The 27,854-nt window shown below is 42.8% G+C and overlaps 1 protein-coding gene across 1 annotated transcript in view; it reads left to right on the top strand.

Annotated features, from left to right (window-relative positions):
• The window catches only part of LOC139757576 (cytochrome P450 3A31-like), a 66,006-nt gene that overhangs the window by 24,569 nt on the left and 13,583 nt on the right, over positions 1-27,854 (top strand). Inside the window, exons 4-6 of the mRNA XM_071678185.1 lie at positions 10,929-11,147; positions 11,285-11,345; positions 22,359-22,549. Of these exons, the coding sequence (XP_071534286.1) occupies positions 10,929-11,147; positions 11,285-11,345; positions 22,359-22,549 (471 nt within the window). The remainder of the gene's footprint in view (positions 1-10,928; positions 11,148-11,284; positions 11,346-22,358; positions 22,550-27,854) is intronic.

Raw genomic sequence — 27,854 nt, 5'->3', positions numbered from 1 at the left:
TACCCCTCTCATGAAAACTCTTGCATTTACCTCACTAACCACCCCATCCATAAACACATTGAACAACCACGGGGACATCACACACCCCTGCCGCAGACGAACATTTACTAGGAACGAATCACTTTCCTCTCTTCCTACTCGTACACATGCGTTACATCCATGGTAAAAACTTTTCACTGCTTCTAGTAACTTACCTCCCACACCATATACTCTTAAGGCCTTCCACAAAGTGTCTCTATCGACCCTATCATATGCCTTCTCCAGATACATAAATCCTACATACAAATCCATTTGTTTTTTTAAGTATCTCTCACATTTTTCAAAACAAACGCTTGATTCACACATCCTCTTCCACTTCGGAAACCACACTGCTCTTCCCCAATCTGATGCTCTTTGCATGCCTTTAACCTCTCAAGAAGTACGCTTCCATATAGTTTCCCAGGTATACTCAACAAACTTATATCCCCTTATATACCCTTTGACTCTGTACAATGGCAATATGCATGCATTTCGGCAATCCTCGGGCACTTCACCATGGTCCTTAAATATATTCAATATCTTACCAATCACTCCACAACACAGTCACCCCTTTTTTTTAATAAGTTCCACTGTAATACCATCCAAACCCGCCGCCTTGCCAGCTTTCATCTTCTGCAAAGCTTTCGCTATCTCTTCTCTGTTTGTCAAACCATTCTCCCCGACCCTCTTACTTCGCACACCACCCCTGACCAAATGACCCTGTATCTGCCACTCTATCATCAAACATATTCACCAAACCTTCAAAATACTCATTCCATCTCCTTCTCACTACAACACTACTTGTTACTGCCTCCCCATTTACCCCCTTCAAAGATGTCCCCATTTGTTCTCTTTTCTTATGCGCGTTATTTTCCTCCTTCCAGAACATATTTCTATTCTCCCTAAAATTTAATGATACCCACTCACCTCAACTCTCATTTGTCCTCTTTTTCACCTCTTGCATCTGTCTCTTGACCTCTTGCCTCTTTTTATACATCGTCCAGTCATTTGCCCTATATCCCTGTAAAAATCTCCCAAATGGCTCTCTCTTCTCTTTCACTAACAATCTTGCTTCTTCATCCCACCACTCACTACCCTCTCTAATCTACCCACCTCCCATCTTTCTCATACCACAGGCATCTTTTGCGCAAGCCACCACTGCTTCCCGAAATATATTTATCCCATACGTCATTTGCTCTTACCTTTCTCCATTCTGCTTTCAATCTTTTTTGGTACTTCCTCACTCAAGTCTCCTTACCAGCTCACTTACTCTCACAGCTCTCTTCACCCCAACATTCTCTTTTCTTTTCTGAAAACTTCTACATATCATCACCTTCGTCTCCACAAGATGATGATCAGACATCCCTCCAGTTGCTACTCTCAGCACATTAACATGCAAAAGTATCTCTTCCACGCGCTTATCAATCAACGCGTAATCCAATAACGCTCTCAGGCCATCTCTTATACTTACATATGTATACGTATGTATATCTCTCTTTTTGAATAAGGTATTCCCAATCACCAGTCCTTTTTCAGCGCACAAATCTACAAGCTCTTCATTTCCATCTACAACACTGAACACCTCAGGTACACCAATCATACCCTCACATGCCACATTACACACCTTTGCATTCAAATCACCCATCACTATAACCCGGTCTCGTGCACCAAATCTGCTAACACACTCACTCAGCTGCACTCAAAACAGTTGCTTCTCGTGATCTTTCTTCTCATGCCCAGGTGCATAGGCAACACTAATCACCCATCTCTCTCCATTCACTTTCAGTTTTATCCATTACTTTCTTGCACTCTATCACATACTTCTACAACTCCTGCTTCAGAGGGGTGCTACTGCTTTCTTTGCTCTCGTCATCTCGCCTACCCCTGACATTACTCCCAAGACATTCCCAAACCACTCTTCCCCTTTACCCTTGAGCTTCCTTTCACTGAGAGCCAAAACATCCAAGTTCCTTTCTTCAAACATACTACCAATCTCCTCTTTTTTCTCATCTTGGCTACATCCACACACATTTAGACACCCCCAATCTGAGCCTTCGAGGAGGATGAGCACTCCCCGTATGGCTCCTTCTGTTTCCCCTTTTAGAAAGGTGAAATATAAGGAGGGGATGCTTTCTAGCCACCCGCACCGTCCCCTTTAGTCGCCTTCTACGACACGCGGGGAATTCACGGGAAGTATTCTATCTCCCCTATCCCCAGGGATATAAATGCATATATGTATATATGTATATAATGAGAGTTGGGGTGAGAGACTATCAGTAAATTTTAGGGAGAATAAAAAGATGTTCTGGAAGGAGGTAAATAGGGTGCGTAAGACAAGGGAGCAAATGGGAACTTCAGTGAAGGGCGTAAATGGGGAGGTGATAACAAGTAGTGGTTATGTGAGAAGGAGATGGAATGAGTATTTTGAAGGTTTGTTGAATGTGTCTGATGACAGAGTGGCAGATATAGGGTGTTTTGGTCGAGGTGGTGTGCAAAGTGAGAGGGTTAGGGAAAATTATTTGGTAAACAGAGAAGAGGTAGTAAAAGCTTTGCGGAAGATGAAAGCCGGCAAGGCAGCAGGTTTGGATGGTATTGCAGTGGAATTTATTAAAAAAGGGGGTGACTGTATTGTTGACTGGTTGGTAAGGTTATTTAATGTATGTATGACTCATGGTGAGGTGCCTGAGGATTGGCGGAATGCGTGCATAGTGCCATTGTACAAAGGCAAAGGGGATAAGAGTGAGTGCTCAAATTACAGAGGTATAAGTTTGTTGAGTATTCCTGGTAAATTATATGGGAGGGTATTGATTGAGAGGGTGAAGGCATGTACAGAGCATCAGATTGGGGAAGAGCAGTGCGGTTTCAGAAGTGGTAGAGGATGTGTGGATCAGGTGTTTGCTTTGAAGAATGTATGTGAGAAATACTTAGAAAAGCAAATGGATTTGTATGTAGCATTTATGGATCTGGAGAAGGCATATGATAGAGTTGATAGAGATGCTCTGTGGAAGGTATTAAGAATATATGGTGTGGGAGGCAAGTTGTTAGAAGCAGTGAAAAGTTTTTATCGAGGATGTAAGGCATGTGTACGTGTAGGAAGAGAGGAAAGTGATTGGTTCTCAGTGAATGTAGGTTTGCGGCAGGGGTGTGTGATGTCTCCATGGTTGTTTAATTTGTTTATGGATGGGGTTGTTAGGGAGGTAAATGCAAGAGTCCTGGAAAGAGGGGCAAGTATGAAGTCTGTTGGGGATGAGAGAGCTTGGGAAGTGAGTCAGTTGTTGTTCGCTGATGATACAGCGCTGGTGGCTGATTCATGTGAGAAACTGCAGAAGCTGGTGACTGAGTTTGGTAAAGTGTGTGGAAGAAGAAAGTTAAGAGTAAATGTGAATAAGAGCAAGGTTATTAGGTACAGTAGGGTTGAGGGTCAAGTCAATTGGGAGGTGAGTTTGAATGGAGAAAAACTGGAGGAAGTGAAGTGTTTTAGATATCTGGGAGTGGATCTGTCAGCGGATGGAACCATGGAAGCGGAAGTGGATCATAGGGTGGGGGAGGGGGCGAAAATTTTGGGAGCCTTGAAAAATGTGTGGAAGTCGAGAACATGATCTCGGAAAGCAAAAATGGGTATGTTTGAAGGAATAGTGGTTCCAACAATGTTGTATGGTTGCGAGGCGTGGGCTATGGATAGAGTTGTGCGCAGGAGGATGGATGTGCTGGAAATGAGATGTTTGAGGACAATGTGTGGTGTGAGGTGGTTTGATCGAGTAAGTAACGTTAGCGTTAGCGAGGTAGCGTTAAGAACAGAGAACTGGGCCACTGAGGGAATATCCTCACCTGGCCCCCTTCTCTGTTCCTTCTTTTGGAAGATTAAAAAAAATTGCGAGGGGAGGATTTCCAGCCCCCCCCCTCCCTCCCCTTTTAGTCGCCTTCTACGACACGCAGGGAATACGTGGGAAGTATTCTTTCTCCCCTATCCCCAGGGATACAATATATATATATATATATATATATATATATATATATATATATATATATATATATATATATATATATATATATATATATATATATATATATATATATATATATATATATACATATCCCTGGGGATAGGGGAGAAAGAATACTTCCCACGTATTCCCTGCGTGTCGTAGAAGGCGACTAAAAGGGGAAGGAGCAGGGGGCTGGAAATCCTCCCCTCTTGTTTTTTTTTAATTTTCCAAAAGAAGGAACAGAGAAGGGGGCAGGGTGAGGATGTTCCCTCAGAGGCCCAGTCCTCTGTTCTTAACGCTACCTTGCTGATGCGGGAAATGGCGAATAGTTTGAAAAAAAAAAAAATATATTTATTTATATATATATATTTTTTTTTTTTTTCATACGATTCGCCATTTCCCGCATTTGCGAGGTAGCGTTAAGAACAGAGGACTGGGCCTTAGAGGGAAAATCCTCACCTGGCCCCCTTCTCTGTTCCTTCTTTTGGAAAATTAAAAAAAAACGAGAGGGGAGGATTTCCAGCCACCCGCTCCCTCCCCTTTTAGTCGCCTTCTACGACACGCAGGGAATACGTGGGAAGTATTCTTTCTCTCCTATCCCCAGGGATATATATATATATATATATATATATATATATATATATATATATATATATATATATATATATATATTGTATCCCTGGGGATAGGGGAGAAAGAATACTTCCCACGTATTCCCTGCGTGTCGTAGAAGGCGACTAAAAGGGGAGGGAGGGGGGGGGGGCTGGAAATCCTCCCCTCGCAATTTTTTTTAATCTTCCAAAAGAAGGAACAGAGAAGGGGGCCAGGTGAGGATATTCCCTCAGTGGCCCAGTTCTCTGTTCTTAACGCTACCTCGCTAACGCGGGAAATGGCGAATAGTTTGAAAAAAAAAAAAAAAAAATGTATATATATATATATATATATATATATATATATATATATATATATATATATATATATATATATATATATATGTATGTATATTTATGCATTTATTTATTTATTTTGCTTTGTCGCTGTCTCCCGCTTTAGCGAGGTAGCGAACGGAAACAGACGAAAGAATGGCCCAGCCCACTCACATACACATGTATAGACATACACGTCCAAACACGCAAATATACATACCTATACATCTCACTGTATATATATATATATATATATATATATATATATATATATATATATATATATATATATATATATATATATATATATATATATATATATATATATATACACACACACACGCATATACATATATACACATGTACATGATTCATACTGTCTGCCTTTATTCATTCCCATCACCACCTCGCCACACATAGAATAACCAACCCCCTCCCTCCCTCATGTGTGCGAAGTAGCGCTAGGAAAGACAACAAAGGCCCCATTCGTTCACACTCAGTCTCTAGCTGTCATGTAATAATGCAACGAAAGCACAGTTCCCTTTACACATCCAGGCCCCACAGAACTTTCATGATTTACCCCATAAACTTCACATGCCCTGGTTCAATACAATGACAGCACGTCGACCCCGGTATACTACATCGTTCCAATTCACTATATTCCTTGCACGCCTTTCACCTTCCTGCATTTTCAGGCCCCGATCACTCAAAATCTTTTTCACTACATCTTTCCACCTCCAGTTTAGTCTCCCACTTCTCCTCGTTCCCTCTACCTCTGACACATACATCCTCTCGGTCAATCTCTCCTCACTCATTCTCTCCATGTGACCAAACCATTTCAAAACACCCTCTTCTGCTATCTCAACCACACTCTTTTCATTACCACACATCTCTCTTACCCTTACATTACTTACTCGATCAAACCACCTCACACCACGTATTGTCCTCAAACATCTCATTTCCAGCACATCCACCCTCCTGCGCACAACTCTATCAATAGCCCACGCCTCGCAGCCATACGACATTGTTGGAACCACTATTCCTTCAAACATACCCATTTTTGCTTTTCGAGATAATGTTCTCGACTTCCAAACATCCTTCAAGGCTCCAAGAAATTAAGCCCGCTCCCCCCACCCTATGATTCACTTCCGCTTCCATGGTTCCATCCGCTGCCAAATCCACTCCCAGATATCTAAAACACTTTACTTCCTCCAGTTTTTCTCCATTCAAACTTACCTTCCAATTCACTTGACCATCAACCCTACCATACCTAATAACCTTGCTCTTATTCACATTTCCTCTCAACTTTCTTCTTTCACACACTTTACCAAACTCAGTCACCAGCTTCTTCAGTTTCTCACATGAATCAGCTACCAGCGCTGTATCATCAGCGAACAACAACTGACTCACTTCCCAAGCTCTCTCATCCACAACAGACTGCATTCTTGCCCCTCTTTCCAAAACTCTTGCATTCACCTCCCTAAAAACCCCATCCATAAACAAATTAAACAACCTTGGAGACATCACACACCCCTTCCGCAAACCTACATTCACTGAGAACCAATCACTTTCCTCTCTTCCTACACGTACACATGCCTTACATCCTTGATAAAAACTTTTCACTGCTTCTAACAACTTGCCTCCCACACCATATATTCTTAATACCTTCCAGAGAGCATCTCTATCAACTCTATCATATGCCTTCTCCAGATCCATAAATGCTACATACAAATCCATTTGATTTTCGAAGTATTTCTCACATACATTCTTCAAAGCAAACACATGATCCCCACATCCTCTACCACTTCTGAAACGACACTGCTCTTCCCCAATCTGATATATATATATATATATATATATATATATATATATATATATATATATATATATATATATATATATATATATATATATATTTATCTGTCTCCCGCGTTAGCGAGGTGGAGCAAGGAAACAGACGAAAGAAATGGCCTAACCCACCCACATACACATATATATACATACACGTCCACACACGCAAATATACATGCCTATACATCTCAATGTACACATATATATACACACACAGACATATAAATATATACACATGTACATAATTCATACTGTCTTCCTTTATTTACTCCCATCGCCACATGGAATAACAACCCCCTCCCCGCTCATGAGTGCGAGGTACGGCTAGGAAAAGACAAGACCCTATTCCTTCACACTCAGTCTCTAGCTGTCATGTAATAATGCACCGAAACCACAGCTCCCTTTCCACATCCAGTCCCCACAGAACTTTCCATGGTTTACCCCAGACGCTTCACATTCCCTGGTTCAATCCATTGACAGCACGTCGACCCCGGTATACCACATCGTTCCAATTCACTCTGTTCCTTGCAAGCCTTTCACCCTCGTGTATGTTCAGGCCCCGATCACTCAAAATCTTTTTCACTCCATCTTTCCACCTCCACTTTGTTCTCCTACTTCTCCTCTTTCCCTCCACCTCTGACACATATAACCTCTTGGCCAATCTTTCCTCACTCATTCTCTCAATGTGACCAAACCATTTCAAAACACCCTCCTCTGCTCTCTCAACCACACTCTTTTTATTTCCACACATCTCTCTTACCCTTACATGACTTACTCGATCAAACCACCTCACACCACATATTGTCCTCAAACATCTCATTTCCAGCACATCCACCCTCCTGCGCACAACTCCATCCATAGCCCACGCCTCGCAACCATACAACATTGTTGGAACCACCATTCCTTCAAACATACCCATTTTTGCTTTCCGAGATAATGTTCTCGACTTCCAAACATTCTTCAAGGCTCCCAAAATTTTCGCCCCCTCCCCCACACTATGATTCACTTCCGCTTCCATGGTTCCATCCGCTGCCAGATCCACTCCCAGATATCTAAAACAATTTACTTTCTCAAGTTTCTCTCCATTCAAACTTACCTCCCGATTGACTTGACCCTCAACCCTACTGTACCTAATAACCTTGCTCTTATTCACATTTACTCTTAACTTTCTTCTTTCACACACTTTATCAACCTCAGTCACCAGCATCTGCAGTTTCTCACATGAATCAGCCACCAGCGCTGTATCATCAGCGAATAACAACTGACTCATTTCCCAAGCTCTCTCGTCCACAACAGACCTCTTACCTGCCCATCTTTCCAAAACTCTTGCATTCACGTCCCTTACCACCGCATCCTTAAAGAAATTAAACAACCATGGAGACATCACACACCCCTGCCGCAAACCTACATTCACTGAGAACCAATCACTTTCCTCTCTTCCTACACGTACACATGCCTTACATCCTCAATAAAAACAAAGGAGGTAAGGGGATTGGGGTAGGAATGGGATGTATTTAGGGAAGCAGTGATGGCTTGTGCAAAAGATATTTGTGGCATGAGAAGAGTGGGAGGTGGGCAGAATAGAAAGGGTAGTGAGTAGTTGGATGAAGAAGTAAGATTGCCAGTGAAGGAAAAGAGATAGTCATTTGGACGATTTTTGCAGGGAAATAATGAAAATGACTGAGAGATGTATTAAAGAAAGAGGCAGGAGGTCAAGAAAAAGGTGCAAGAGTTGAAAAAGAGGGCAAATGAGAGTTGGGGTGAGAGAGTATCATTAAATTTTCGGGAGAATAAAAAGATGTTTTGGAAGGTAAATAAAGTGCGTAAGACAGGGGAACAAATGGGAACTTCAGTGAAGGGGGCTAATAGGGAGGTGATAACAAGTACTAGTGATGTGAGAAGGAGATGGAGTGAGTATTTTGAAGGTTTGTTGAATGTGTTTGATGATAGAGTGGCAGATATAGGGTGTTTTGATCGAGGTGTTGTGCAAAGTGAGAGGGTTAGGGTAAATGATTTGGTAAACAGTGAAGACGTAGTAAAAGCTTTGCGGAAGATGAAAGTTGGCAAGGCAGCGGGTTTGGATTGTATTGCAGTGGAATTTATTAAAAAAGGGCGTGACTGTATTGTTGACTGCTTGGTAAGGTTATTTAATGTATGCATGACTCATGGTGAAGTGCCTGAGTATTGGCGGAATGCTTGCATAGTGCCATCGTATAAAGGCAAAGGGGATAAAAGTTAGTGCTCAAATTACATAGTTATAGGTTTGTTAAGTATTCCTGGTAAATTATATGAAGGGTATTGATTGAGAGGGTGAATACATGTACAGAGCATCAGATTGGGGAAGAGCGGAAGAGCAGTGTGGTTTCAGAAGTGGTAGAGGATGTGTGGATCATGTGTTTGCTTTGAAGAATGTAGGTGAGAAATACTCAGAAAACCAAATGGATTTGTATGTAGCATTTATGGATCTGGAGAAGGCATATGATAGAGTTGATAGAGATGTTCTCCGGAAGGTATTAAGAATGAATGTTGTGGGATGCAAGTTGTTAGAAGCAGTGAAAACCTTTTATCGAGGATGTAAGGTATGTTTACGTGTAGGAAGAGAGGAAAGTGATTGGTTTTCAGTGAGTATAGGCTTGCGGCAGGGGTGTGTGATGTCTCCATGATTGTTTAATTTGTTTATGGATGGGGTTGTTAGGGAGGTGAATGCAAGAGTTTTGGAAAGAGGGGCAAGTATGCAGTCTGTTGTGGATGAAAGAGCTTGGGAAGTGAGTCAGTTGTTGTTCGCTGATGATACAGCGCTGGTGGCTGATTCATGTGAGAAACTGCAGAAGCTGGTGACTGAGTTTGGTGAAGTTTGTGAAGTAAGAAAGGTGAGAGTAAATATGAATGAGAGCAAGGTTATTACGCACAGTAGGGTTGAAGTTCAAGTCAACTGGGAGGTAACTTTGAATGTAGAAAAACTGGAGAAAGTGAAGTGATTTAGATATCTGGGAGTGTATCTGGCACCGGATGAAACTATGGAAGTGGAAGTGAACCATAGGGTGGGGAAGGGGGGCGAAAATTCTGAGAGCTTTGAAGAATGTGTGGATGTCGAGAACATTATCTCGTAAAGGAAAAATGAGTATGTTTTAAGGAATAGTGGTTCCATAAAAGTTATATGGTTGCGAGGCGTGGGCTATGGATAGAGTTTTGCTGAGGAGGGTGGATGTGCTGGAAATGAGATGTTTGAAGACAATATATGGAGTGAGGTGGTTTGATCGAGTAGATAATAATAGGGTAAGAGAGATGTCTGGTAATGAAAAGAGTGTGGTTGAGAGAGCAGAAGAGGGTGTTTTGAAATGGTTTGGTAACATGGAGAGAATGAGTGAGGAAAGATTGACCAAGAGGATATATATTTCCGCGGTGGAGGGAACCAGGAGAAGTGGGAGACCAAATTGCAGGTGGAAAGATGGAGTGAAAAAGATTTTAAGTGATCGGGGCCTGAACATGCAGGAGGGTGAAAGGAGGGCAAGGAATAGAGTGAATTGGATCGATGTGGTATACCGAGGTTGACATGCTGTCAGTGGATTGAATCAGGGCATGTGAAGCGTCTGGGGTAAACCATGGAAAGCTGTGTAGGTATGTATATTTGCGTGTGTGGACGTATGTATATACATGTGTATGGGGGTGGGTTGGGCCATTTCTTTCGTCTGTTTGCTTGCGCTAATATATATATATATATATTCTTTCTTTCTTTCAAACCATTCGCCATTTCCCGTATTAGCGAGGTAGCGTTAAGAACAGAGGACTGGGCCTTTGAGGGAATACCCTCACCTGGCCCAATTCTCTGTTCCTTGTTTTGGAAAAAAAAAAAAAAAAAAAAAAAAAAAAACCGAGAGGGGAGGATTTCCAGCCCCCCACTCCCTCCGCTTTTAGTCGCCTTCTACGACACGCAGGGAATACGTGGGAAGTATTCTTAATCCCCTATCCCCAGGGATGATATATATATATATATATATATATATATATATATATATATATATATATATATATATATATATATATATATATATATATATATATATATCTTAGTTTACCCATCTAGGAGCCATGTCTTTGCATCAACTCTTGAATTTCATATCCCTAATCTATATCCTCGCTCATTCAGTGCTCGACAACCGCAGTCTGGTGGCTCAGGGCGTCATGTTCCTGGTTGCTGGCTATGACACCACAGCTTCCACCCTGGCATTCTCATCGTATCTGCTGGCCAAGAACCCAAAAGAACAACAGCGACTCCGTCAGGAGTTGCAGGAGATGGTCCAGAATCACGGTGACATTACTTATCAGGGCATAATGGAGGCCAAGTTCTTTGATGCTTGTCTTATGGGTAAGTGGTTCCTAGAGCCATCAATATAATTTATGATATTCAGACTCAAACGGCTAAATTTTCCTTTCAATGGCTTAAGTTACTTTTAATGGTTGACTTATCAAGTCAAAAATCTCATGAATTTTATGCATTTCCAGAAACTCTTCGACTGTACCCGGTAATACCTCAAGTAGAGCGAGCGTGTACAAAGACCTACAGGTAAGTAGTATATTGTACAGTGATATAAATATATGATGACCTTTTTCTGATGTGGAACGCAATTTAGCTTTGACCTCTACACTATGAGGCTGTTTAGCTGACAACAGAACAAATATATATATATATATATATATATATATATATATATATATATATATATATATATATATATATATATATATATATATATATATATATATATGTATATATATATATATATATTTAATTTATTTATTTTATTTATTTTACTGTGTCGCTGTCTCCCGCGTTTGCGAGGTAGCGCAAGGAAACAAACGAAAGAAATGGCCCAACCCACCCCATACACATGTATATACATACACGTCCACACACGCAAATATACATACCCATACATTTCAATGTACACATATATATACACACACAGACACGTAAATAAAAAGAGTGTGGTTGAGAGAGCAGAAGAGGGTGTTTTGAAATGGTTTGGTCACATAAAGAGAATGAGTAAGGAAAGATTTACCAAGAGGATATATGTGTCATAGGTGGAGGGAACGAGGAGAAGTGGGAGACCAAATTGAAGGTGGAAAGATGGAGTGAAAAAGATTTTGAGTGATCGGGGCCTGAACATGCAGGACGGTGAAAGGCGTGCAAGGAATAGAGTGAATTGGAACGATGTGGTATACCGGGTCGACGTGCTGTCAATGGATTGAACCAGGGCATGTAAAACGTCTGGGGTAAACCATGGAAACTTCTGTGGGGCCTGGATGTGGAAAGGGAGCTGTGGTTTCGGTGCATTATTACATGACAGCTAGAGACTGAGTGTTAACGAATGGGGCCTTTGTTGTCTTTTCCTAGCGCTACCTCGCACACATGAAGGGGGAGGGGGTTGTTATTCCATGTGTGGCAAGGTGGCGATGGGAATGAATAAAGTCAGACAGTATGAATTATGTACATGTGTATATATGTATAAGTCTTTGTGTGTATATATATGTGTACATTGAGATGTATAGGTATGTATTTTTGCGTGTGTGGACGTGTATGTATATACATGTGTATGTGGGTGGGTTGGGCCATTCTTTCGTCTGTTTCCTTGCGCTACCTCGCTAACGCGGGTACCACTTCAAAACACCCTCTTCTGCTCTCTCAACCACACTCTTTTTATCACCGTACATCTCTCTTACCCTATTATTACTCACTCGATCAAAACACCTCACACCACATCTTGTCCTCAAACATATCTTTTCCAGTACATCCAGCCCCCTGCTCACAACTCTATTCGTATCCCACGCCTCGCAACCATACAACATTGTTGGAACCACTATTCCTTCAAACATACCCATTTTTGCTTTCCGAGATAATGTTCCCGACTTTCACACATTCTTCAAAGCTCCCAGAATTCTCGCCCCCTCCCCCACCCTATGATTCACTTCCGCTTCCATGGTTCCATCCGCTGTCAAATCCAATCCCAGATATCTAAAACACTTCACTTCCTCCAGTTTTTCTCCATTCAAACTTACCTCCCAACTGACATGACCCTCAACTCTACTGTACCTAATAACCTTTGTCTTATTCACCTTTCAGTCACCAGCATCTGCAGTTTCTCGCATGAATCAGCCACCAGTGCTGTCATCAGCGCACAACAACTGACTCACTTCCTAAGCTCTCTCATCCACAACAGACTGCATACTTGCCCTTGTTTCCAAAACTCTTGCACTCACCTCTCTAACAACCCCATCCATAAACATATTAAACAACCATGGAGACATCACACACCCCTGCCGCAAACCTACATTCACTGAGAACCAATCACTTTTCTCTCGTCCTATACGTATACATGCCTTACATCCTCGATGAAAACTTTTCACTGCTTCTAACATATATATATATATATATATACATATATATATATATATATATATATATATATATATATATATATATATATATATATATATATATATATATATATATATATATATATATATATATATATATATTTTTTTTTTTTTTTTTTATACTTTGTCGCTGTCTCCCGCGTTTGCGAGGTAGCGCAAGGAAACAGACGAAAGAAATGGCCCAACCCCCCCCATACACATGTACATACACACGTCCACACACGCCAATATACATACCTACACAGCTTTCCTTGGTTTACCCCGGACGCTTCATATGCCTTGATTCAATCCACTGACAGCACGTCAACCCCTGTATACCACATCGCTCCAATTCACTCTATTCCTTGCCCTCCTTTCACCCTCCTGCATGTTCAGGCCCCGATCACACAAAATCCTTTTCACTCCATCTTTCCACCTCCAATTTGGTCTCCCTCTTCTCCTCGTTCCCTCCACCTCCGACACATATATCCTCTTGGTCAATCTTTCTTCACTCATTCTCTCCATGTGCCCAAACCATTTCAAAACACCCTCTTCTGCTCTCTCAACCACGCTCTTTTTATTTCCACACATCTCTCTTACCCTTACGTTACTTACTCGATCAAACCACCTCACACCACACATTGTCCTCAAACATCTCATTTCCAGCACATCCATCCTCATGCGCACATATATATATATATATATATATATATATTTATTTTTTTTTGTTATACTTTGTCGCTGTCTCCCGCGTTTGCGAGGTAGCGCAAGGAAACAGACGAAAGAAATGGCCCAACCCCATACACATGTATATACATACGTCCACACACGCCAATATACATACCTACACAGCTTTCCATGGTTTACCCCAGACGCTTCACATGCCTTGATTCAATCCACTGACAGCACGTCAACCCCGGTATACCACATCGCTCCAATTCACTCTATTCCTTGCCCTCCTTCCACCCTCCTGCATGTTCAGGCCCCGATCACACAAAATCTTTTTCACTCCATCTTTCCACCTCCAATTTGGTCTCCCTCTTCTCCTCGTTCCCTCCACCTCCGACACATATATCCTCTTGGTCAATCTTTCCTCACTCATTCTCTCCATGTGCCCAAACCACTTCAAAACACCCTCTTCTGCTCTCTCAACCACACTCTTTTTATTTCCACACATCTCTCTTACCCTTACGTTACTCACTCGATCAAACCACCTCACACCACACATTGTCCTCAAACATCTCATTTCCAGCACATCCATCCTCCTGCGCACCACTCTATCTATAGCCCACGCCTCGCAACCATACAACATTGTTGGAACCACTATTCCTTCAAACATACCCATTTTTGCTTTCCGAGATAATGTTCTCGACTTCCACACATTCTTCAAGGCCCCCAGAATTTTCGCCCCCTCCCCCACCCTATGATCCACTTCCGCTTCCATGGTTCCATCCGCTGCCAGATCCACTCCCAGATATCTAAAACACTTCACTTCCTCCAGTTTTTCTCCATTCAAACTCACCTCCCAATTGACTTGACCCTCAACCCTACTGTACCTAATAATCTTGCTCTTATTCACATTTACTCTTAACTTTCTTCTTCCACACACTTTACCAAACTCAGTCACCAGTTTCTGCAGTTTCTCACATGAATCAGCCACCAGCGCTGTATCATCAGCGAACAACAAGTGACTCACTTCCCAAGCTCTCTCATCCCCAACAGACTTCATACTTGCCCCTCTTTCCAAAATTCCTGCATTTACCTCCCTAACAACCCCATCCATAAACAAATTAAACAACCATGGAGACATCACACACCCCTGCCGCAAACCTACATTCACTGAGAACCAATCACTTTCCTCTCTTCCTACACGTACACATGCCTTACATCCTCGATAAAAACTTTTCACTGCTTCTAACAACTTTCCTCCCACACCATATATTCTTAATACCTTCCACAGAGCATCTCTATCAACTCTATCATATGCCTTCTCCAGATCCATAAATGCTACATACAAATCCATTTGCTTTTCTAAGTATTTCTCACATACATTCTTCAAAGCAAACACCTGATCCACACATCCTCTACCACTTCTGAAACCACACTGCTCTTCCCCAATCTCATGCTCTGTACATGCCTTCACCCTCTCAATCAATACCCTCCCATATAATTTACCAGGAATACTGAACAAACTTATACCTCTGTAATTTGAGCACTCACTCTTATCCCCTTTGCCTTTGTACAATGGCACTATGCACGCATTCCGCCAATCCTCAGGCACCTCACCATGAGTCATACATACATTAAATAACCTTATCAACCAGTCAACAATACAGTCACCCCCTTTTTTAATAAATTCCACTGCAATACCATCCAAACCTGCTGCCTTGCCGGCTTTCATCTTCCGCAAAGCTTTCACTACCTCTTCTCTGTTTACCAAATTATTTTCCCTAACCCTCTCACTTTGCACACCACCTCGACCAAAACACCCTATATCTGCCACTCTATCATCAAACACATTCAACAAACCTTCAAAATACTCACTCCATCTCCTTCTCACATCACCACTACTTGTTATCACCTCCCCATTTGCGCCCTTCACTGAAGTTCCCATTTGCTCCCTTGTCTTACGCACTTTATTTACCTCCTTCCAGAACATCTTTTTATTCTCCCTAAAATTTAATGATACTCTCTCACCCCAACTCTCATTTGCCCTTTTTTTCACCTCTTGCACCTTTCTCTTGACCTCCTGTCTCTTTCTTTTATACATCTCCCACTCAATTGCATTTTTTCCCTGCAAAAATCGTCCAAATACCTCTCTCTTCTCTTTCACATAACACATATACATACATGTTCATAAACATACGCATTTACAATTTCGTACTTGCTTTGCTTCATCCAGCCCCGGTGTTTCCCCACTCCACGGAAAACAGCATCGCTACCCCTTGCTTCAGCAAGGTAGCGTCAGGGAAACACAAAATATGTCACGTTTGTTCACACTGTCTCTCACTGTCATGTGTAATGCACTGAAACCACAGCTCCCTATCCACATCCAGGCCCTACATACTTTTCCATGGTTTACCCCACACGTTTAAAATGCCCTGGTTCAGTCTATTGACAGCATGTTGACCCCGGTATACCACATCGTTCCGATTCACTTTATATCTTGCATGCCTCTTACCCTTCTGTATGTTCACGTCCCGATCGTTCAAAATCTTTTTCACTCCATCCTTCCACTTCCAATTTGGTCTCCCGCTTCTCCTTGTTCCCTTCATCTTTAACACTTATGTCCTCTTTGTCCACCTCTCCTCACTCATTCTCTTTATATGTCCAGAACATTTCTACACTCCCTCTTTTGCTCTCTCTACCACACTTTTTATTTCCACGCACCTCTCGTAACCTTTCATTACTTACTTGATCAAACCACCTCACACAACATATTGTCCTCAAACATTTCGTTTCCAACACATCCACCCTCCTCTATACAACCTTATCCATAGCCCATACCTTGCAACATACTCATTTTTGCTCTCAGAACCTTCGTCCCCTTCCCCATCCTGTGACTCACTTCCGTATCCATGGTTCCATTCGCTGCCAAATCCAACATCCTGATATCTAAAACTATTTGCTTTCTCCGATCTTTTTCCATTCAAACTTACATACCATCTAACTTGACTCGCAACCCTACTGAGCCTAATAACCTTGCTCGTTTAACATTCTCCTTTCACACGCTTTTCCAAACATGCCCTTCGTTTCTCGAAGTAACGAAGTAGCGCCATGATCATATGAAGACAGGCCGCATTCGCTCCCATTCATTTTGAAAATGTCAGCTGCAATACACCAAAACCACAGCCCCCTGTCCACAGTCAGACCCTACTGACCTCATATGGTTTTCCCAGGCTGTTTCACATAACCTAGTTCAGTCCTCTGTATACCACAAGTTTCCAATTCCCTGGATCACGTGCACGCCTTTCACCCTTCTCCATGTTCAGGTAACAGCCTCTCAAAAATTCTCATTCCATCCTTCCATCTCCAGTTTGGTTTCGCCTTCTTTTCCACTCCACTTCTCATGCATATATTCTCTTCGTCGACCTTTCCTCTCACACATTCTTTTCCCAATTCCCACAACTCTCTCAAACCCTATCATATATGATCAACGCTCTTCTACCACATATTGTCCTCAGACACTACGCTTCCAACACAACCACCCTATTCTATACATTTTGATCTAGAGCTCTTGCGTCTCATTCATATAACGCCATCAGCACTATACATTATTATACATATTTATTTTTACCCTCGTAAACAGTGACCCTTGTTTCCATACACCACTCAAAGCTCCTGGAGTAAATGGAATTGTAGTTGAATTTCTTAAGAAATGGGCTGGTATTGTTGTAGGCTACTTAGGATTTTCACCATATGCATCGCTCGAGGTTACATGTGTGACGACGGGGGAATATCTGTTTCTTATCATTATATCACAGGCACGTTTGACAAAAGTGAATGTTCTAATTACAGAGGGGCAAGTCTTAGGTATACGTAGTAAATTGTATGAGAGAATCGTGAATAGGATGGTGGTATAGACATAGCATCAGACGGGAGGACCTCTGTGGTTTATGGAGGGCAGAGGGTGTGTGGATCAGGTGTTTGCTATAGATATATTGTGAAAGAATAGAGAACGAGAGAGATTTGTATGTCTCATGAATAGAATTCGAAAAATCATATGATAGTTCTGATGGAGATGGTTTATAGGAGGAATGCAACTAAAGGCATGAGGTTTTGTTCACAAGGAAGGCGTGTGTTTGGGTAGAGACGAAAGATTAACTCCATGTGAAGGTAAGTCTCCATCAAGGTTGTGTGATAAGTCCCTGGCTATTTGTTTATGTAGGGGATGACGAGGCGGTAAAAGTGAGGTTCTTAGAGATAGGATCGGGTCTACTGTATCCTGTCGGAGTGCGAGGTGGATTAGCTGCTGTTTGCAGATGACACAGCTCTGGTGGGGCAGACTCAATTGAAATTGGGAAAGTGTGTCATAGGAGGAAGTTGAGATCTTATATGAGTAGAAGTAAGGGTGTGAAGTGTAAAAGTGGAGAGAGAGAGAGAGAGAGAGAGAGAGAGAGAGAGAGAGAGAGAGAGAGAGAGAGAGAGAGAGAGAGAGAGAGAGAGAGAGAGAGAGAGAGAGAGAGAGAGAGAGAGAGAGAGAGAGAGAGAGAGAGAGAGAGAGAGAGAGAGAGAGAGAGAGAGAGAGAGAGTTCGATTATGAAATTGATTGGAGAGAACCTGTAGGAACTGAAATGTTTTCGATACCTGGGAGCGGACATGGCAGCGAAATGACAATGGGATCAAGTGAACGATGGAGTGGAGGAGGAGGCAAACGTCATGGTTGCCCTGCAGAGTGTGTGGAAACAGTTCATTGTTTGTGAGGGAAAATGAGTGTTTCAGTATATAATAGTCCCGACCGTGCTCTATAGATTCGAGTCGTGGGCTTTACATGTGAAAGTAAAGAAGAGAGCAGATATGTTGCAAATGAAATTCTCGTGGACAGTGTATTGTGTGAGAAGGTTTGATCGAGGAAGGAATGACTGGGTGGGAGGTTGGCGAGGTGGTAAGCTGAGTATGTCTGAGCGTTGAAGAAGTGAGTTGAAATGGTTTGGATTTATGGAGAAGACGAATGAAAAGAGAATGGCTAAGAGAATATATGTGACAGAGGTGGAGGAAACGAGGGGGAGGAGACCAAACACGAGACAGAATAATGGAAAGAAAGATATTTTGATTTATCAGGGCGTGAATATGCAGGAGGGTGTGGGGGTTGAATGGAAAAGAACGAACTGAAGCGATGTGATATACTGGGGGCAGAGTGCTGTCAGTGAACCTGTTCAGGTCACTCGAAATTCATAGGAAACCATGGGAAGGTCTCTGAAGCTAGGCTGTGAATAGCTCTGACGCATTATGCGTGATAACTAGGAAGTGTATATGTGCAAATGAGGTCATTCTTCGCTACCTCACTATCGAAGGAAACGGTAAACAAGTATGGAAAATACCACTGTATACTGTCAACATGCGTTATGTTAACCCAGCCTCTATGATTTGCCTTTTATACTGGTTACCCAACTTTCTGGTGTATCGGATACGTAGGACTTTTTGCCCTCCTCTTTACCCTGTATTGTCCATATATGTGTGTCCTGAGTTGTAAGTTTATTGACATAGGACTGTGTTGACATATATACGTATGTCCGTATTCAGTGTTTTGTATGTGCTGTCACCCTTCCTCTGTACTTTTGCTGTATACTGTCTCGAATTCATCCATGTTCCTGTATGTAAATGATTAATATGCGAAGCCCTCAGCCTATCTCTGTAAATCATCTTTTTTATCTCTGTTATCTATATACGTCTATATTGAGAGAAGGTTACGTGCATTTGTGCACCTACTGCAAGGGGCACTCAGCCGAACTTCACGACCAGATACATACATATGTTTACTTACCCATCCTGTATGGTGCTTGTAGTCGTGGTCTGAATATATAGGGCCCTTAGCCCACCACCGTAACTTACTCGCATATCGCAATGCTATCTACATATGTTTGTTCTGATTGAACAAGTATTTTGTATATGTCTATGTATTGCATACAGGTTGTCTACCTCCCACCTGTGAGACCTAACTCACACATTACTGTGTATATAAATGATGATTATGACCCATCATTTATGTCTACCTATGCACTGAACATTGGAAGCCTTCAGCCTGCATTTGTAACTTCCTACTCATTCACACATGTGGCGCTGTAGATTAGCTGACTACCTGTCTTGCTCACGCCACAGTGAACAAAGTGACTGACTGGCACAAAATTGGGGTTGCTCGTACCGCTCCCACTCGTGAGCTACCTGGACTCACATTGTTCCCGCAGGGGATTGGGTGGTGATCATACAGCCTCCGCATGTCAGCTTGGTAGTCGCCAATGCTGCTCCCATAGGGAACCGGTTAGGTGGTGCTCACACCACTCCAGCATGTGGAATTGATGGTGAAGATACCGGTTCTACATGTCAGCTAGATAGTGCTCATACCACCTTTACATGTCGGATGGGTGGTCGCTCATACCGCTAATGCGCGTGACTGGGTGGTCGCTCATACCGCTAATGCGCGTGACTGGGTGGTCGCTCATACCGCTAATGCGCGTGACTGGGTGGTCGCTCATACCGCTAATGCGCGTGACTGGGTGGTCGCTCATACCGCTAATGCGCGTGACTGGGTGGTCGCTCATACCGCTAATGCGCGTGACTGGGTGGTCGCTCATGCCGCCTTCTGGATGTAGGTACTTGTGGTGCTCTAACATCGCTGGTGATTCACCAGGAGGTGTCCACCGGAAGTCAGGATCATTGTTAACCTGCCGGACCTCTTTCTGGTGAACATCACCTGTATGGCCCACATGGTCATCGTAAACGATGCTCACAACAGTTGCCTGGCGTATTATGAAAGCCAGAGTCCACCTAAGTAGTAGAATACGGTAGTTTGCTTGCAGATACGCCTCTCTCTCTCTCTCTCTCTCTCTCTCTCTCTCTCTCTCTCTCTCTCTCTCTCTCTCTCTTTCACACACACACACACACACACATACAGTAGATGCGAGTCATACACAAGCTGCAAGACATGTTATGTCAGAGATCGAACTATGCAGTAAAATTTTGCATCACACTTTATTGAACACTGAACTGCTTCATGGGTTGCAGTTTGTTAACCTGTGATAAAAGTATCAGATATAACGATACATGATGTAGTAGTGTGCCGAAGGACACATTTGTACTGTAAGGAGACTCTCCTGTCTGTCCCGCGGTCTGTGGTCGCGGTCAGGTAGTTGCCAGTGCACGATGACTAACCCCCATGTCGCTCGTGTTTCACTGGCAAGATGAAAATGAATGATTGCTAAGGTGAAATATTTCGGAAACTATCTTCCTGTTGAGAGGAAAGACTGTAGCAGCAGTTAGGAGGTATGGAGAAGGAGAGATGGACATGAGAGTGCTTGGAACCACTGAACAGTGCTAATATCCGTTCAGGGTGTGGTGGCTAGGGATAAAGGGAGTAGTGTTGGTGGTGAGGTAAAGTGTATAGGGCGAAAGGAAATTGAGGGTGAGGGAGGTGAAGGGGAAGGGATGGAGGGAGTGGTGGTGGTGAAGGAGAGTATGGTGGCCAGGGAAAGAGGACTTGGTCCTGGTGGGGGAGGATGTAGTAGCCAGGGATGGAGGGACTATTGGTGGTGGTAAGGTAGGTTGTGGTGGCTAAGGACGCGGTGGTTGTGAGGTAAGATCTTGTAGCTAATGAGAGAGGGATTACTGGTGGTGGTGAGGTAAGATGTGGTGGAAAGGTTTGGGGGACCAAGATAAAAGTGAAGGAGAGTGGTGTTGCATCCTTGCACGAGCGAGCAGACTAGGGTCCTGAAGGCCTGCACTTGCTAGTACCACTTATGACTGTCAACCGCCGTTGAGGATATGGTGGCCAAGGAAGCAGGGATTTCTTGTGGTTAGGGAGGCTGTAATGACGAGGGAGGGAGGGCATGGTCACGATGAGGGCGTGTGTAGTAGCCAGGGAGGGAGTGGTGGTGGTGAGGTAGAGTGCGGTGGCTAGGGTAAGAGGGCGTACTCGTCAGCAGGAGCAGACAGGCGAGGGACTATATCTACCAGCAGAACTTAAATCATCGGAAAGAAGATGGTCCCTCTGGCAGTGCAGTGGCCACGATCAGGTTGAAGATGGAAGTCTGCTACACCAAGGTTATTTACGGATAAATTATCACCTCATGATTTTGGCTTTACTCTCATTTTCTGTCAAAAACTTCAGATTACATAAATGTGAACAATCAATGATGACGAAGAGACAACATTAATTAAACTATATGTCTTAACAGAAATACCCGTATCTAAGAGCAAACGCTTCTCCGTCACAAATAATAAGTGTATGAAGGGAAATATCCTATACTTCTGTTTCTAGTATAATTCAGTCTAAAAGATATTATTTGCGGAGAATACATTATTTTCATAGCAGTGTAACACGGAGGAAATCCATTATCGTCTTAGACGTTCCAGATGTGAGTTTTATCTAGTACCAATGATAGCACGACTATGACTCATTAACACCTGAGGCCTTTAAGGTACCGGTCTAACACAGTTTTTACCACAGGATACCTGGGACAGACTTGGTCCTATCTCCTGGTAACATCGTAATTGTACCAGTCTGGAGCCTGCACCACGACCCTCGCTACTGGCCAGAGCCCGAGCAGTTCCGTCCAGACCGCTTCATGCCGGAGAACAGAGGCAACATCAAACAGTTCACGCACATTCCTTTCGGAATGGGGCCCAGGAACTGCTTAGGTAAATACACTTGACAAATTTCCGTATTCTATTCTAGATTCATCATTCTGTTCATATGTGCAATTATATATATATATATATATATATATATATATATATATATATATATATATATATATATATATATATATATATATATATATATATATATATATATTCATATATATATATATATATATATATATATATATATATATATATATATATATATATTTTGCTTTGTCGCTGTCTCCCGCGTTAGCGAGGTAGCGCAAGGAAACAGACGGAAGAATGGCCCAACCCACCCACATACTCATGTATATACATACACGTCCACACACGTAAATATACATACCTATACATCTCAATGTACACATATATATACACACACAGACATATATATATATATATACACATGTACATAATTCATACTCTGCTTTTATTTATTCCCATCGCCACCTCGCCACACATGGAATAACAACCCCCTCCCCCATCATGTGTGCGAGGTAGCGCCAGGAAAAGACAACAAAGGCCCCATTCGTTCACACTCAGTATCTAGCTGTCATGTAATAATGCACCGAAACCACAGCTCCCTTTCCACATCCGGGCCCCACAAAACTTTCCATGGTTTACCCCAGACGCTTCACATGCCTTGGTTCAATCCATTGACAGCACGTCGACCCCGGTATACCACATCGTTCCAATTCACTCTATTCCTTGCACGCCTTTCACCCTCCTGCATGTTCAGGCCCCGATCACTCAAAATCTTTTTCACTCTGTCTTTCCACCTCCAATTTGGTCTCCCACTTCTCCTCGTTCCTTCCACCTCTGACACATATATCCTCTTGGTCAATCTTTCCTCACTCATTCTCTCCATGTGACCAAACCATTTCAAAACACCCTCTTCTGCTGTCTCAAGCACACTCTTTTTATTTCCACACATCTCTCTTACCCTTACATTACTTACTCGACCAAACCACCTCACACCACATATTGTCCTCAGACATCTCATTTCCAGCACATCCATCCTCCTGCGCACAACTCTATCCATAGCCCACGCCTCGCAACCATACAACATTGTTGGAACCACTATTCCTTCAAACATACCCATTTTTGCTTTCCGAGATAATGTTCTCGACTTCCACACATTCTTCAAGGCTCCCATAATTTTCGCCCCCTCCCCCACCCTATGATCCACTTCCGCTTCCATGATTCCATCCGCTGCCAGATCCACTCCCAGATATCTAAAACACTTCACTAAAGAGGACGGTAGCGGGGGGGCTGAAAACACTCCCCTCCCGGTATCTTAACTGTCTAAAAAGGGAAACAGAAAAAGGAGTCTCGCGGGGAGTGTTCATCCTCCTCGAAGGCTCAGACTGGGGTGTCTAAATGTGTGTGGATGTAATCAAGATGAGAAAAAAGGAGAGATAGATAGTATGTTTGAGGAAAGGAACCTGGATATTTTGGCTCTGAGTGAAACGAAGTTCAAGGGTGAAGGGGAAGAGTGGTTTGGAAATGTCTTGGGAGTAAAGTCAGGGATTAGTGAGAGGACTAGAGCAAGGGAAAGAGTAGCACTACTCCTGAAACAGTAGTGGAGGGGGTATATGATAAGAGTGCAAGAAAGTGAACTCTAGATCGATATGGGTAAAACTGAAAGTTAATGGAGAGAGATGTGTGATTTTTGGTGCATATGCACCTGGGCATGAGAAGAAAGATCATGAGAGGCAAGTGTTTTGGTAGCAGCTGAGTGAGAGTGTTAGTAGTTTTGTAGTTTCGATGCACAAGACCGGGTTATAGTGATTGGTGATTTGAATATAAAGGTAAGTAATGTGGCAGTTGAGAGAATAATTGGTGTACATGGGGTATTCAGTCTTGTAAATGGAAATGGTGAAGAGCTTCTAGATTTATGAGCTCAAAAAGGACTGGTGATTGGGAATTCCTGGTTTGAAAAGAGAGATATGCATAAGTATACGTATGTAAGTAAGAGAGATGGCCAGAGAGCGTTATTGGATTACGTGTTAATTGGTAGGGTCGCGAAAGAGAGACTTTTGGATGTTAATGTGCTGAGAGGTGCAACTGGAGGGATGTCTGATCATTATCTTGTGGAGCCGAAGGTGAAGATTTGTAGAGGTTTTCAGAAAAGAAGAGAGAATGTTGGGGTGAAAAGAGTAGTGACAATAAGTGAGCTTGGGAAGGAGACTTGTGTGAGGAAGTACCAGGAGAGACTGAGTACAGAATGGAAAAAGGTGAGAACAAAGTACGTAAGGGGAGTGGAGGAGGAATGGGATGCTTGTGGCATGAGAAGCGTGGGAGGTGGGCAGATTAGAAAGGGTAGTGAGTGGTAGGATGAAGAAGTAAGAGTATTAGTGAAAGAGAAGAGGGAGGCATTTGGACGATTTTTACAGGGAAATAATGCAAATGAGTGGGAGATGTATAAAAGAAAGAGGCAGGAGGTCAAGAGATAGGTGCAAGAGGTGAAAAAGAGAGCAAAGGAGATTTGGGGTGAGAGAGTATCATTAAATTTTAGAGAGAATGATAAGATGTTTTGGAAGGAGGTAAATAAATTGCGTAAGATAAAAACAAATGGGAACTTCAGTGAAGGGGGCTAATGGTGAGGTGATAACAAGTAGTGGTGATGTGAGAAGGAGATGGAGTGAGTATTTTGAAGGTTTGTTGAATGTGTTTGATGATAGAGTGGCAGATATAGGGTGTTTTGGTCGAGGTGGTGTGCAAAGTGAGAGGGTTAGTGAAAATTATTTGGTTAACAGAGAAGAGTTGGTAAAAGCTTTGCGGAAGATGAAAGCCGGCAAGGCAGCGGGTTTGAATGCTTTGCAGTGGAATTTATTAAAAAAGGGGGTGACTGTATTGTTGACTGGTTGATAAGGTTATGTAAAATATGTATGACTCATGGTGAGGTGCCTGAGGATTGGCGGAATGCTTGCATAGTGCCATTGTACGAAGGCAAATGGGATAAAAGTGAGTGCTCAAATTACAGAGGTATAAGTTTGTTGAGTATTCCTGGGAAATTATATGGGTGAAGGCATGTACAGAGCATCAGATTGGGGAAGAGCTATGTGGTTTCAGAAGTGGTAGAGGATGTGTGGATCAGGTGTTTGCTTTGAAGAATGTATGTGAGAAATACTTAAAAAAGCAAATGGATTTGTATGTAGCATTTATGGATCTGGAGAAGGCATATGATAGAGTTGATAGAGATGCTCTGTGGAAGGTATTAAGAATATATGGTGTGGGAGGCAAGTAGTTAGAAGCAGTGAAAAGTTTTTATCGAGGATGTAAGGCATGTGTACGTGTAGGAAGAGAGGAAAGTGATTGGTTCTCAGTGAATGTAGGTTTGCGGCAGGGGTGTGTGATGTCTCCATGGTTGTTTAATTTGTTTATGGATGGGGTTGTTAGGGAGGTAAATGCAAGAGCGTTGGAAAGAGGGGCAAGTATGAAGTCTGTTGGGGATGAGAGAGCTTCGGAAGTGAGTCAGTTGTTGTTCGCTGATGATACAGCGCTGGTGGCTGATTCATGTGAGAAACTGCAGAAGCTGGTGACTGAGTTTGGTAAAGTGTGTGAAAGAAGAAAGTTAAGAGTAAGTGTGATTAAGAGCAAGGTTATTAGGTACAGTAGGGTTGAGGGTCAAGTCAATTGGGAGGTAAGTTTGAATGGAGAAAAACTTGAGGAAGTAAAGTGTTTTAGATATCTGGGAGTGGATCTGGCAGCGGATGGAACCATGGAAGCGGAAGTGGATCATAGGGTGGGGGAGGGGGCGAAAATCCTGGGAGCCTTGAAGAATGTGTGGAAGTCGAAAACATTATCTCGGAAAGCAAAAATGGGTATGTTTGAAGGAATAGTGGTTCCAACAATGTTGTATGGTTGCGAGGCGTGGGCTATGGATAGAGTTGTGCGCAGGAGGGTGGATGTGCTGGAAATGAGATGTTAGAGGACGATGTGTGGTGTGAGGTGGTTTGATCGAGTAAGTAACGTAAGGGTAAGAGAGATGTGTGGAAATAAAAAGAGCGTGGTTGAGAGAGCAGAAAAGGGTGTTTTGAAATGGTTTGGGCACATGGAGAGAATGAGTGAGGAAAGATTGACCAAGAGGATATATGTGTCAGAGGTGGAGGGAACGAGGAGAAGTGGGAGACCAAATTGGAGGTGGAAAGATGGAGTGAAAAAGATTTTGTGTGATCGGAGCCTGAACTTGCAGGAGAGTGAAAGGCGGGCAAGGAATAGAGTGAATTGGATCGATGTGGTATACCGGGGTTGACGTGCTGTCAGTGGATTGAATCAGGGCATGTGAAGCGTCTGGGGTAAACCATGGAAAGCTGTGTAGGTATGTATATTTGCGTGTGTGGACGTATGTATATACATGTGTATGGGGGTGGGTTGTGCCATTTCTTTCGTCTGTTTCCTTGCGCTACCTCGCAAACATATACTTATATATACATGTACATAATTCATACTGTCTGCCCTTATTCATTCTCGTCGCCACCCCGCCACACATGAAAGGACAACCCCCTCCCCCAGAGTGTGCGCCCCAGAAAACTATCCATGGTTTACCCCAGACCCTTCACATGCATAGGTTCAATCCATTGACAGCACGTCTACCCCGGTATACCACATCATTCCAATTCACTCTATTCCTTGCACACCTTTCACCCTCCTGCATGTTCAGGCCACGATCACTCAAAATCTTTTTCGCTCCATCTTTCCACCTCCAATTTGGTCTCCCACTTCTTGTTCCCTCCACCTCTGACACATATATCCTCTTTGTCTATCTTTGCTCACTCATTCTCTCCATGTGTTTAAACCGTTTCAAAACACCCTCTTCTGCTCTCTCAACCACACTCTTTTTATTACCACACGTCTTTCTTACCCTTTCATTACTTACTCGATCAAACCACATCACTCCACATATTGTCCTCAAGCATCTCATTTCCAGCACATCCACCCTCCTCCGCACAACTGTATCTATAGCCCACGCCTCGCAACCATAGTTGGGCCCAATATTAGTTCCAACATACCCATTTTTGCTTTACTCACATTCTTCAACGCACCCAGAACTTTCGCCCCCTCCCCCACCGTATGATTCAATTCCACTTCCATGGTTCCATCTTCTGCCAAATCCACTCCCAGATATCTAAAATACTTCAATTCCTCCAGTTTTTCTTCATTCAAACTTACCTCCCAAATGACTTGTCCCTTAACCCTACAGTACCTAATAACCTTGCTCTTATTCACATTTGCTCTCAGCTTTCGTCTTTCACACACTTTACCAAACTCAGTCACCAGTTTTTGCAGTTTCTCACCCGAATCATCCACCAGC

This window comes from Panulirus ornatus, chromosome 27 (genome assembly GCF_036320965.1).
Source record: "Panulirus ornatus isolate Po-2019 chromosome 27, ASM3632096v1, whole genome shotgun sequence".
In the NCBI taxonomy this organism is placed as follows: Eukaryota; Metazoa; Arthropoda; class Malacostraca; order Decapoda; family Palinuridae; genus Panulirus; species Panulirus ornatus.
This window is presented reverse-complemented; position numbering and strand designations above follow the sequence as displayed.